General features: G+C 38.0%; 1 protein-coding gene across 4 annotated transcripts in view; it reads right to left on the reverse strand.

Annotated features, from left to right (window-relative positions):
- Cadps (calcium-dependent secretion activator 1) overlaps positions 1 to 14814 on the reverse strand; it is a 1208856-nt gene that overhangs the window by 988348 nt on the left and 205694 nt on the right. For all 4 annotated transcript variants that reach the window (XM_090389907.1, XM_090389906.1, XM_090389908.1 and 1 more), the window contains one exon: positions 6899 to 7020. In XM_090389907.1, the coding sequence (XP_090246033.1) occupies positions 6899 to 7020 (122 nt within the window). The remainder of the gene's footprint in view (positions 1 to 6898; positions 7021 to 14814) is intronic.

Here is a 14814-nt window from a genome sequence, read left to right on the forward strand (position 1 = left end):
GACAGGCTGCTAGGGCAGGTCATGGGGTTTTGTCAATGATATATAGGAATTTTGCTAGCAGGGAAAAGGAGGTGATTGTCCCTCTGTATAAGGCAATGGTCAGGCCACGCCTTGAGTACTGCGTACAGGTCTGGAGGCCTCATTTTACGAAGGATGTAGATTTGCTTGAGCGTGTACAGAGAAGAGCAACACGATTGGTGAGGGGAATGAAGGGATTCTCTTACCAAGAGAGGCTTAAGTTCTGCAAATTGCAGTGGCTGGAGACTAGGCACCTGCGCGGTGATCTGATTGAGGTCTATAAGGCCTTGAATGGGTTGAGCACGCTGAATTCTGATGGGATCCTTCCACTTGTTCAGATTACGAACCTACGGGGACATAAGTTCAAATTAAGAAAGGACAGATGTAGAATAGATGTGCGGAAATTTGCCTTTAGCCAGCGGGTGGTTAATTGCTGGAACAAACTTCCATCTGTCGTTGTGGAAGTTGATAGGTTAAATAAATTTAAGGAGGAACTGGACAGGCATTTGGAGGGAATGGCGTGATGATTTTTTTTTTTTTTTTTTTTTTTTTGGCTGATGCTGCATAAGCTCCTACACTTGCTTTCTTGCATCATGTGCCACTACTACTACTACTACTACTACATCACAGCAAGATCCAATCTTCCTTACATTTTGAGAGTACAGCTCTAAAATGGTGTTTGCAGGCTAACCACTAGTTAGTACACCGGACTGAATCTATTGGTAACTCTCTAGGTTTCCGGATCAGTTAGTAAATAATCTCACTGCCTCTACTCTGCCAGACTGTGACTGGAGGGAGTCCGAGCAATGTGTAGGGTGGCATTGTCGAGAGCACATTATATCAAGGAGCTGGGTATTTTCTTACCATGTGTATGCCATATCCAAAAATTTCATTACTTCATGAATTGTCAAACTAATAGAGCAAACTTATTTGGGAAAAGATCTAAACCTCACAAACACATCCAAATTCATTTCACAAGTATATGTGGCCTCAGTTCTAATCTCAATGATGTCCATTTCCACTTACAGTCTGCCAAACCCCATGTACTTTTTCTGACAGAATCTCAGTTATCGATTGATTCAACCACTGCTTATCTCAGTTGTCTGAATAATTTGCTGTATGATTCCTTTCACTTCAAAGGTGGTATTTGTACATATATCCATTTGGATATTCCCTGTCGGAGATTTAAAATTTGAAATCTTTTTGATCTTTTATGGCTGAAAAATCTCTCTATCACATTCAGTCAAATTCATCTGCTGCCTCTATTGTTACCCAAATCCACTAATCACTTGGAACTCTTTGATTTCCTTGCTTTCAAACGTGACTTTCTTCAGTCCAAAGCAAGGTAATTTTCCTTGATGGTTTTAATGTTCACAAAACCAGCTGGCTTCCGTTTCTAGTCACATGGACCAAACTGGTCGAGATGTTGATCATTTTGCAATTACTAATCACCTTGCACACATTGTTCATTTACTTACCATAAAATCTGACAATTCTAACCACAAAGCCAACAATCGTGATCTTTTTCTCACAATCAACCCTGCTAAGTATACGGTCGAGGTGAATGGTTGTCTAAGTAGCTCAGATCACATCTTGGTGATGGTCTCTTCTCCAATGGAAACGTTCTGTCATGACCATTGTCAATCTCATGTTCATTGGCATTACAAGAATCCAAAATGGGATAATCTGGGAGATTTCTTTCCTTCTTTTCCTTGGTTGGATTACAGTTTTAAAACTTCTAACTTCAGCGTTAGTTCAGATCATGTCAAATTATTCCTGTAGGGATGAAATCCTTTATTCCACACTCCAACTTTAAAATCACGTCCTTTATCTAAACATTAGTTTTCCAATAAATGTGCTAAGGCCATTCATCAAGAGAAGAATTTTGTATATCGTAATCAGCTTGTTTTGAATTCTTAAGTTTGATTTTCTGCCTACACCAAAACTCGCAAAAATTGTAAAGCAGTTATTAATCAGTCCAAACTAGATTTTGAACAGGCTAAGGGTAGAAAACTTGCTTCTTGTCCAAATGGCAGCCTAGGATTCTGGTCTCTTGCTAAAGCTATTGGCCAGAACTTTTGCCCATCTCTGTTCCCATCTATCTCAAAACCAGATAGTACTATTTCCACTTCAGCCAAATATAAAGCTGACTTGTTAGCATCTTATTTTCCTTCCAACTCATGTATTAGTGATCTTGGTAATACACCTCCCACCATTTCCAATATGTTCCATTCAATGTCTCCTGTGGTCTTCCATCAACAGGATGTCAGAAGGATTTTGATGAATCTTGATGCTAAGAAAGCTGATGTTCCTGATGGTATTACCATTAGTAGAGGCATATGATGCAAGAAAGCAAGCTTATGCAGCATCAGCCAAAAAAAAAAAAAACTTCCACTTCACCCCTCCGTTTGTTCGAAATACCTGTCCAGCTGAGCCTTAAATTTATTTACACTATCAACCTCCACAACAAGGGATGGAAGTCTGTTCCACCGACCAACTACCTGCTGGCTAAAGGCAAATTTCCACACATCTATCCTACATCTGTCTTTCCTCAATTTGGATTTATGCCCTCTCAGGTGATTATTCTGAGCAAGAGGAAGAATCCCATCAGCATTGAGCATGCTCAAACCATTCACGGCTTTATAAACCTCTATCAGATCACCTCGCCGGTGCCTAGTCTCCAGACACTGTAATTTGCAAAACTTAAGCCTTTCTTCGTAAGAGCAACCCTTTGTTCCATTCACTAATCTTGTTGCCCGTCTCTGTACTCATTCCGGCAGCTCTATATCCTTCTTAAAATGAGGCCCCCAACCTGTACACAGTACTCAAAGTGTGGCCTGACCATTACATTATACAAGGGAATAATCACCTCCTTATCCCTGCTAGAAAAATTCCTATATATCATTGACAAGACACCATGAGCTACTCTTGCAGCCCATCTGCACTGCTCAGAGAATTTCATATCTGCATGCACAATTACCCCTAGGTCCTTTTCATTCTCTACCACTGTCAGTGTAGTACCACAGAGTTGATACGTTGCTCTGGGATTTCTGTTTCCCATATGTAGTACTTTACATTTGTCAATGTTAAACTTCATTTGCCACCTCTCAGCCCATCTGCTCAACTTTTCCAGATCCTGTTGCAGCAGCATAGCGTCAGTAGTGTCCTTAACAACCCTGCCAACTTTTATATTGTCTGCAAACTTGGACATTAAACTTGATATGCCATCATCAGTATTATTTATAATTACGGAAAACAACAATGGACCCAACACTGAACCCTGAGGGACTCTACTAATAACATTTGTCCACGATGAGCAGTGTCCATTGATTACCACTCTCTGTCTTCTCCTCCTCAACCACCCCTTTATCCATAGCAGCAATTTTCCTCCAATGCCACACTGCTCCAATTTCTGCAGCAGTCTTCCATGTGCAACAGTATCAAAAGCCTTTCTAAGATCCAAGTATATAATATCAAAGTTATTCCCTGCATCCAGCTCTTTTGTGACTGCATCATAGTATCCAATCAAATTGGTCAGGCAAGACTTCCCCTTAACAAAACCATGCTGTGTCCAAGCTATAACTGAAGTCTTGTCTAGATGATCCTGCAGTGCTTCTTTAACCAGTGCCTCCATTAATTTTCCTGGAACAGAATTTAAACTCAGAGGTTTATAATTACTTGTGTCAGCCTTTGATATACTGTTTTGGGAAATTCTGACTTACATAGAGTTCTGCGGAATGCAACCCTTATGTAAGTCAGGGAGTGGCTGTATTATGTTTGAATATATATATATATATTTTTTTTTAATTGAAAATGCGACAAAGACTCACCAAATGGAGTCCCAATGACGGCACCTGAACTAGACCTTACTGAACATGACCCATCCACCATAGCAGCACTCACACTGCTGGATTTCCAGCAAGTTGTCGGCTGCAACTGACTGGCCGTGCTAGCTGTACCTACCCTGAACTTGCGGGGTATATCTCTCTCTCATTTTTTTTTTTTTTTTCCCGGCTTTCTTCTGTTTCCTGCCATCCGTTCTTTACTCCCCCCCCCCTATTTTTCTCTTACAGAATGATTTTTTTTTTTTTTTTTTTTATTTATTATTATTATTTTTTATTTTTATTTTTTTTTTTTTTGTGGGGAGGTGGTTTTCGTCCACCCGTCACCCCACTCTTCTCTCTGGTGAGGCGTTGGGCATGCCACACTGTCATCAGGGGCCATCTTCTCTATTGGCCCCTTTCTTCTGTTTCCTACCCTCCAGTCTTTTTGCCTTCCTCCCTTACTTTTCTCTTGCACAACGTTTTTTTTTTTTTTTTTTTTAGTTTATATATATATATATATTTGTGTGTGGGTGTGTGTGTATATATATTTTTATATACACACACACTCATGCCCCCACAGGTCTAAATCTAAAAACATCAAAATTACTGCCCGACCTATTTGGCCCTAGAACAAGTTATCAGCGAACAACCCTACGCTCTGTTAAAATTACAACCGTTGCTCAAGAAACAGCGATCATCTCATTCTTAAATCTGGTCCTAGCCACTGAAATCCCAGGAAAGTAGGTGGCAGGACCCGCCAGAGTACTCTAGCTACAGTGGTACACCCGGTCAGCCTCCCCGTGGCATGGTGTGGTAACGTCGGGTCCCACTAGGGGCTCGGCGGCTAATAGACCGGAGGAACAAAGGGCACAACACAATACACAGCACATGACCCCCACACACTTCAAATCTCTGGCCCCGATACAATGTACACCCGCGGAGATGGGAGAAATCCCAGGAGCCGTTAGACACTAGCATACCTTATACCTTATAGCACATTCATGTAATAATTTACGTTGTAGAGTTACATGCATGTAGCACATGTAACTCTATAACATATGCCTTATTTAGGATATTTATTTTATTTATTTATTTCTTCCTTCCTTCCTTTCTTTTTTTTTTTTTTGACTGATGCTGTATAAACATGTTTCTTTTGAATCATCAGCCATTTTCAATCCACTGCAGGATGAAGGCCTCTCCAGAGACTTTCCAGTTCCTTCTCTTTTGTGCAACGGTAATCCATTTCCTACCCACAAACTCGTGACTATCATCTGTCCATCTCCGTTGCTGTCTTCCAGGATTTCTTTTAGCTCCTTTTGGGTACCATTCAGTTATTTTCCTAGTCCATCTGTCAACATGTCTTCAAGCTATGTGTCTTGCCCAACACCATTTTAGTTCTTTAGTTTTGATAATAATGTCCTTTACTTGAGTTTGCTGCCTAATCCATGTGTTTCTCTTCTTATCTAACAGTTTGATTCCCAATATAATTCGTTCCATTCTTCGCTGTGTAGTTCTCAGCTTCTCTTCCATTCTTTTGGTGAGTGCCCAAATTTAACTTCCATAAGTCATGGTGGAGAGTATACATTGGTTAAAGATTTTACGTTTCAGACAAATTGTGATATTGCTCCTCAGTGTGTGACTATATTTCCTGAATGCTATCCATCCAAAATTTATTCTTCTCTTGACTTCCTGCTATTTATCATTATTACAGCTAATGACTTGTCCCAGATAAGTAGATGACTCCACCTTTTCAATTACTGCTCCTTCAATCATTATATCCCTATCTCTGGCACACTTGTTCATCATTACTTTTCTTTCGTTTGTTATTTGGTTTTTAGGAGCATTAGCAACTAAGGCCATATTGCTCCGGGATATGCGGTGGTCATTCCCTGACCTTTCCGCATCCTCCGTATTTGGTGGTGACGGGTTCAAACCCCAGTCTAATGAAGAAGCGTGTGCTACGCACTGCTATCCATCCAAAATTTATTCTTCTCTTGACTTCCTGCTATTTATCATTATTACAGCTAATGACTTGTCCCAGATAAGTAGATGACTCCACCTTTTCAATTACTGCTCCTTCAATCATTATATCCCTATCTCTGGCACACTTGTTCATCATTACTTTTCTTTCGTTTGTTATTTGGTTTTTAGGAGCATTAGCAACTAAGGCCATATTGCTCCGGGATATGCGGTGGTCATTCCCTGACCTTTCCGCATCCTCCGTATTTGGTGGTGACGGGTTCAAACCCCAGTCTAATGAAGAAGCGTGTGCTACGCACTGCTGCTCCTTCCCACCTGGCTACGGAGGCGGCTGTACTTTTGTTTTACTCATATTCATCTTTAGTCTAAAATCCTTACTAACTCTGCATAACTGATTAAAATCTTCCTCTAATTCTTGGGGATCATTGCTTATGACCACAATGTCACTTTCAAATTGTAAATGGTTTAGGTAGTCTCCATTCACACTGACTCTTTTCTGTGACCAGTCTAATCTTCTGAAAGCTTCCTCAAGGGCAGCAGTAAACAACTTCGGAGATAGTGTCTCCTTGTTGAACTCTTTTCTCAATTTTAAAATTTGCTACTGTCTTTTTTAGCATATAGCGAATATGTTATCATGCTACCTGCTTTATTCTTATAATAAAGGGGGTAGCATATAGCATTCGCATATGCTACCTCCTTTATTATTTAATAAAGGAGGTAGCATATGCGAATGTTACCTCCTTTATTAAATAATAAAGGAGGTAGCATTCGCATATATTTTTTTTTGTAATCATTTTGTTATAACTAAAACTAGCACGGCAGTAAGATTATAACAGGATCATAGCAGGATCAATGTAAAAGAAAAACGAATTAAAGAGGTGTGGTAAAATTGATTTTAGTCAAACTAAAAAAAAAAAAAAAAAAAATGTGCAATTAATTATAATAGAAACATTACTAAAGTTACAGCATTAATTTTAAAATAAAAATTAAATTTTAGAAATTTTTTATTTCATATTAGATCACTACAATGTATATAGATTATGCTCCTTGAAATCAAATAATGAAACTGAGCTTACATTGGCTTTGATGCTTCTGCATGGTCAGTCTGCAATTTTTCTCCTCCTTCAACTTCCATTGTACAGTATACAATTCTATTTGGTGCCAAAGATTTCAGTCCTTTTACTTCCATAACAACAACCTATTTTAAAAATTAATATTCCTTAATGAAAATGTTAACAGAATCTCTTGAAAATCTATGTAGCACACTAAATAACTTCATGTACTCTGCATGGTATTGTTAAATACAGTGGCATAGATACAGTGTTTTGCACCCAGGACAGATACTTCTAGTATCACCCTCTAAATAATGTTATCAACTTGAAAAAAAATTCTTAAACCTAAATTGATTTTAAGACACAGAAAACTAAGGAACATTAAAAATTCAGTGAATAAAGTAAATAATAACAAAAAGAGATACAAAATGTGAAAATCAATAAGAGAAAAGAGTTATAGTTTTCATTTCTTGTCTTCATTTCAGAAAATTTATCGAAAACCTCATCGAAATTAATTTTACTCGCATATTCATTTTCAGTAGATAATATAGCTAGATTTGATAATCTAGTCTGACCCACTGATGAGCAGAAGTAATTTTTAATTTGGAAATGGTTCTTTCACAAGAATTTATAGATACACATAATGTTAAAAAGAACCTTAAACACAATAATAAATTTGGTAGAGATTCCAAAAAATTTCACTTTATAATAAACTCTACAAGCTGCAAAGCTGTCCACTCTTTTTCTTCCTCAACATTATTTTTGCAGCTTGTAAGTGACGTTTTAGTTGGCTAATATTTAACACAATTTCTTCATGATGAAATTCATCAAAATTTTCGGTCAGGTTTGAAACATGCATTTCTTATTCTTCTTTCTTCGCAACAACCAAATTATAAGGTAAAATAATAGCAAACATTGAAAGAATTTCATCCATCGGTTTCGACTGAACCGCCAATACTCGATGAAAGCTATCCGGTCTTTCATACATCGCTCTTTTAATTCTTCTTGGAGTAACAGACCAGCATCCTTCATCATTTCTCCTGGCACTTGTTTTATTATCCTTATTCTTCTTCTTCATATTGAAATGTCCACTTCCTCACCAATTGTATTTGCGAATCGAAGAGCCCTTTCTACAATTTTATTTCTTTCTTCATTAATAAACAGTTTTAAGGTCTGTAACTTTACAACACATTTTTCAAGGGTTATTCCGACTATTTGTAAATATTTTTGTATAAGGTTAACTTCTTGTATAATTTTGTGCCAGAAAGAAGGATAACTTAGAAAATAAAAATCACGTGGAGATGATAAAATTTCAGCATTCCCTCTGGTATCTATAGGTATCTTGAGGTCTGGTATCTTGAGGTTTGCACAATGTTGTTAGAGCAGAATTGTTATTGTTGTTCAAGTTGTAACATGGTTTTAGGAGCATCAGCATCTAAAGCCATATTGCTCCATCCATGTATATTGTCTGTAAATTGTGTGTGTGTTCTGAGTTCGATTTTCTGTTTGTTGGACAAAAAACCAGAGTTTCCAAGAGAAAAAACCATGCTACCCTCACCTGAGACTGACTAACTTAGCTATATTGTGAAAAAGACCCATAAAAAGTCTTCACGTCATCAACGGGACTCGAACTTGGGTTTTTTCCACTCGGTGTGGGAAAGACGGTGATTTCACCAACTGTGCTACCCACATAGGCTTTATAGAGAGGGAGTTATTTTTTCAAAATTCATTTTGCCCATATTTACAGATTCATAATGTGCACTCCACCTTGTCTGGGCAAGTTTTTGACTGTCATTCTTGTATGTTTGTTCATTATTTCCAAACAGTGCGGAGAGACTTAAAAGAAAGAATAAAGGTTTTCCAAAGAAGGTTATTGTCGTTGTTATTATTATTATTATTCTTATTATAATTATTAGCCATGTAATGCAAAGAAGCCTGAGGCTTATGCTGCACCAGCCAAAATAAATTTGAATACCGAGAGAGAGAGAGAGAGAGAGAGAGAGAGAGAGAGAGAGAGAGAGAGAGAGAGAGAGAGAGAGAGAGAGAGAGAGAGAGAGAGAGAGAGAAGATTATATCCAGCTCAGGAACCTGGGCGTGCCAAGACCATACTCACCAGATTTGAGCCCCCAGGGCTTTGCACGACTAAACAATTGTAAATTAACGCACTCTGCATAAATTTAACGAATTTTTTACATATGGCATAAAAATGCTTTGTGATTAATTTTCTTAATTTTAGATTGGACCCCACTATGAATTAGTGCATAGTTGCAGCATTATTGTAGTTTTGACAATGGCACAGATTTATATCCAGTCGATCCTTTTCTAAATTATTCAAAATTTCTTTTGTGAGTTCGGCAATGGTCTTTCAAACAATGGGGAAGAAGCATAAAAATGACTCCTTCACTTCAACTTTATCTAATTACTTCACACATTTAGTCAGCATGGGATATATCTGGTGTACTGTCAAACAGAATTCCAAAATATTTAGCTTGTTTTATATTATTGGCAACTATTTTTGTTCTCGCATAATTTTCTAAAATGTTAATGAACAATTTTTAATCTCTGGTGATAAATATGAAGGTTCTTTCCTATCAGATGAACATTCAATTCTTAAAATGTGTTCTTTCAAAAGAGGGTCATAATTTGATAACAAATCTACCATTTCTCTAAAATTTCCTAATTTGAAGAAAATATGGATTCATCATGTCCACAAAAAGGAAGATTCTGACGAGCAAGAAATAAGATTACACTAAAAGCTGATGTAAAACATCTCTCTGTTTCTTTCTTTCTTCCTTTATTTCTTTATCCAGTACTGTGGAATGTGGTCAATAGTTTGTTGAAACTTCAACCCTTCATTTAAGGTTTTCTATTTCTCCAAGCAAGAGAGATGCTATTCACTATTTTCTTGGTCAGAAACCTATGGATTTAATTACCACCAATTTTAAATCCTGTGATAAAGTTGGATGTTTCAATTTCTTTATTCTCCAATGAAAATAGTTTGCAGCAAAAACAAAATAAATTTCCCGATGATGGAGAATAAACCAACCATATTCTTAAAATTTTTATTCAATTTGGCAGTCTCAAAAAACCAGAAAGTTGTTAGCTCTCAACATTTCCCTTTAATTTTTTCTCCTGCTCTTTCAACAGTGTAAAAAGGACCATCCTTATTTTGAAAATATTCACTACCTTTCTTAATAAAATAAATTCTCAAGTTATCTGGTCTTGGAGAGGCCAAAAAGTGATGTAAGAATACTTTAAAAATATGTTTATTCTTCTTTCTTTTCAGAATCTTCTCTCTGCTCATAGTATTTTCACTAGATTCATCTGCACTAGTGGATGAATAAGCATCACTGGGGATGACTAACTTTCTCTGTTAGATCCTCTTGCAAAGGCGACTCTACAATTGCTCTTCTGATTTATAATGCTGAATATCTATTTCACTAAAGGTTTAAGGTGTAACATACTTCAACAATAATCAAAACATTGCTTGATTAACTCCTCTTGCTTCCTTCGCTTTTCTGTTGAAATCCAATAGGTCATTTTGCTTCATTTCGTACTTATAAGTAAGAAGTTCATTAAAAAGAAGTTCTATATAAAGATGTTCCTATATAAAGAAGATCATTAAAAAAAAAAAGGAAAATATATGCAAAATGTAAAATAAGTACGAATCAAAAGGAAAAAAATAACAGCATTAGCATTAGCATTAGTAGAGGCATTTGATGCAAGAAAGCAAGCTTATGCAGCATCAGCCAAAAAAAAAAAAAAAACCCACTTCCACTTCACCCCTCTGTTCGTTCAAAATACCTGTCCAGCTGAGCCTTAAACTTATTTAGGCTATCAACCTCCACCACAAGGGATGGAAGTCTGTTCCACCAACCAACCACCCGCTGGCTAAAGGCAAATTTCCGCACGTCTATCCTACATCTGTCTTTCCTCAATTTGAATTTATGCCCTCTCAGGTGATTTTTCTGAGCTAGAGGAAGAATCCCATCAGCATTGAGCATGCTTAAACCATTCAAGGCTTTATACACCTCTATCAGATCACCTCGCTGGTGCCTAGTCTCCAGACACTGTAATTTGCAAAACTTAAGCCTTTCTTTGTAAGAGCACCCCTTTGTTCCATTCACTAATCTTGTTGCCCTTCTCTGTACTCGTTCCAGCAGCTCTACATCCTTCTTGAAATGAGGCCTCCAGACCTGTATACAGTACTCTAGGTGTGGCCTGACCATCGCCTTATACAATGGAATAATCACCTCCTTATCCCTGCTGGAAAAATTCCTGTATATCATTGACAATACTCCATGAGCTACTCTTGCAGCCCGTCTGCACTGCCCAGAGAACTTCATATCTGCCTGCACAACCACCCCCAAGTCCCTTTCATTCTCTACCACTGTCAGTGTAGTACCACAGAGTTGATATGTTGCTCTGGGGTTGCTGTTTCCCATGTGTAGTACTTTACATTTGTCAATGTTAAACTTCATTTGCCACCTCTCAGCCCATCTGCTCAACCTTTCCAGATCCTGTTGCAGCAGCATAGTGTCAGTAGTGTCCTTGACAACCCTGCCAACCTTTGTATCATCTGCAAACTTGGACATTAAGCTTGATATACCATCATCAATATCATTTATAAATACAGAAAACAATAATGGACCCAACACTGAGCCCTGAGGGACTCCACTAATAACATCAGTCCACGATGAGCAGTGTCCATTGATTACCACTCTCTGTCTTCTCCCCCTCAACCACCCCTTTATCCATAGCAGCAATTTGCCTCCAATGTCACACTGCTCCAATTATAAGTAAGTAAGACGAACTTCGTAAAAAAAAATGTGGTTAATGTAAATGCATTTGTAAATGCTGAATATTGTTTTGATCCTCAGTGTTATGTGGTTTTTTTTTTTTTTTTTTTAGTACTTAGTACCGTGCTTGGATTGGAGGTTGAGAAGACGAAAGAAGATATTTGTTGATATTAGACTTGAACTTCTGTAGACTGTAATTTTCAGGAAATACGTATGAAGGAAGGTTGTTCCAGAAAACGGCAGTAGAATAAATAAACGAGAACGATGAAAAGTTGATTCTGTGAGTTTGAAGTTGGACAGAAAATGGATGTTGGCTTGTGGCTGCACGTGTTCGAACTGTTTTGAAGGAGAGAGAGCAGGAATTATAGAAGCCAATTCAGAAGAACAGTGCCCATGGAAATATCTGTAGAAGAGGCATGTAGCAGAAACAGTATGTCTAAGAGAAAACGAGTGGAGAGACTCTGTTAGAGATGAATCATTAATTAACCTAACTGCCCTCTTCTGAATGGAATCAAGAAGCCTGAGAGAGGATTTGGGGGCACAACCCCAAATTTGGGAACAATATTCCATGGTAGGGCAATATTTCTAATGTACTTGCACCAAGAGAGATTAGAAGTCAGGGTAATCCCCAAAAGAGATATATCATTTTGCCTAGAAATCGGAGTGTCAACAAAGATAAGCATAGGAGCAACAGAATCCTTTTTGCAAGATATAAGACAAGACTGAGTTTTAGAAGGATTGAAATCAACTAAGTTGTCTTTGCCCCACTGGAGAATAAACCAGAGATTGGCATTTAAGGAATTGGAAGCAGATATTAGAGAAGTTGAATCTGATTGTTCGGGGCAAGGTTTCTCAAAATGGAAAGTGGAATGCAATGTGCTATCATCGGCAAAACTATGGATAGGATTTCCAGTCAATGGAAGAAGGTCATTAATATCATTAATCAATGGAAGAGGAAAAGAGTGGGGGAAAGAACTGAACCATGGGGGACACCAGCATTAGTGGAGAAGTTAGAAGACAGAGAGCCATCTACCATCACTCTCAGTGAGCGATCAGAGAAAACTGCATAACCAATTACAAAAAACCGTTGGCAAACCATAAGATGGAAGTTTGTTTAGAAGACCTTTATGCCAAACATGATCGAAAGATTTTGAGATGTCAAGAGCAATATTTTGTTTCACCGAACGTTTCCGTTGAATTTGTCCATAAATGGGTAACATAAGCCAGAATATCACCAGTGGAGCGACACTGGCGGAATCCATACTGGCGATCGTTGATCAGGCAGAAGGTTTCTAGGTAGTTTAACAGTTCGCGGTTAATTGATTTCTCCATTACTTTAGAGTAGAAGTAATTGCAATGGGACGATAACTGGATAGGATTTGTCCCCGTTTTTAGGAACTGGCCGGATATGATCAAATTCCCAAGCAAAAGGAAAAACACCTTTGGAATAAGAAAGACAAACAAGGCGGCAAAGGATAGGAGTAAGTTCAGGAGCACAGGTTTTAAGAACAAGAGGAGAAATACCATCGGACCTGGAGTTTTCTTAGCATCAAGATTCGTCAAAATCCTTCTGACATCCTTTTGACGGAAGACCACAGGAGCATGTTGAATGGAGCATGTTGGGATATGGTGGGAGGTGTTTTACCAAGATCATTAACACATGAGTTGGAAGAAAAATGGGATGCAGTAGTAGTAGTGGCATGTGATGAAAGATAGCAAATGTATGAGCTTATGCAGCATCAGCCAAAAAAAAAAAAAAAAAAAAAGCATGTCAGCTTTATCCTTGGTTGAAGTGACCACAGAACCATCTGATTTGGACGGAGGTGGGGGCAGAGATGGGCAAAAGTTGCGGCCAACAGCTTTGGCAAGAGCCCAGAATGCTTGGCTACCATTAGAACAAGAAGCAAGTTTTCTACTCTTAGCCTGTTCAAACTCTAGTTTGGACTGATTAATAACTGCTTTACAATTGTTGCGAGCTTTGGTGTAGGCAGAAAATAAAACTGAAGAATTAGAAACAAGCCAATTACGATATGCAACATTCTTCTCTTGAACAGCCTTAGCACATTTATTGGAAAACCAAGGTTTAGATAAGGTACGAGATTTTAAAGTGGAGAGTGGGATAAAGGATTCCTTTCCTGCAAGAATAACTACACTTACACGATCTGAGCAAACACTGACATCAGAAGTTTTGAAACAGTAATCCGATAAAGGAAAAGAAATCTTGTAGGTCATCCCATTTTGCATTCTTGTAATGCCAAACAACACAAGGTTGGGAATAACCATGAGATAAAGGCTCCATTGGAGAAGAGACAATCACCAAGTTGTGATCTGGAGTGCCTAAAGGACCTCTCACTTCAACTGTGTACTTAGAAGCACTGTTTGTGAGAAACAGATCAAGTGTGTTGGCTGTAGGATTAGGATTGTCTGGTATTCTTGTAGATAAATGAACAATCTGCGCAAGGTAATTAGTAGTTGCAAAAGCCTCAGCATCTCGACCAGCTGGGTCGGTGTCACTAGAAAACGGAAGCCAGCTAGAGTTGTGAACATTAAAATCACCAAGGAAAATTACCTCACTGTTAGGAAAGTTGGAATGGAGAAAATCAAGTTGCAAAATGAGGAAGTCAAAGAGCTCCAAGTGATTAGTGGAGTTGGGGGAATGGTAGAGACAAGAGATGAACTTGACACAATGAGGTAGAGAGATTTTAAGCCAGAGATTCCAAATTACCAAGTCTCTGACAAGGAATATCGGACATATCCACAAGTACCACCTTTGAGGTGAAAGAATCATAGAGCGAATAATTTGGGCATCTGAGATGAGCAGTAGTTGAATCAACCAATAACAGATTCTGTCAGAAAAAGTACATGGGGGTTTGGCAGACTGCAAGTAGAAATAGACATCGTTGAGATTAGAATTGAGGCCACGTATACAGTCAGTCCTTGTATAGCACGATAGTTATGTTCCTAGAAACCCTTGTGCAATGCAAAATTGCGCAATATAAACAACAAGCCTTATGGAAAAAATAGGGTTAGGTGCGGACCACGAAAGATTGAACACATATTTTTAACCAAAACATTACCAAACACAATAAATTATCCTAATAAAATACTTACATATTTTATTACGACTATTACGTAATAAAA

Source organism: Mastigoproctus giganteus, chromosome 2, assembly GCF_048544385.1.
Source record: "Mastigoproctus giganteus isolate SK-2022 chromosome 2, ASM4854438v1, whole genome shotgun sequence".
In the NCBI taxonomy this organism is placed as follows: Eukaryota; Metazoa; Arthropoda; class Arachnida; order Uropygi; family Thelyphonidae; genus Mastigoproctus; species Mastigoproctus giganteus.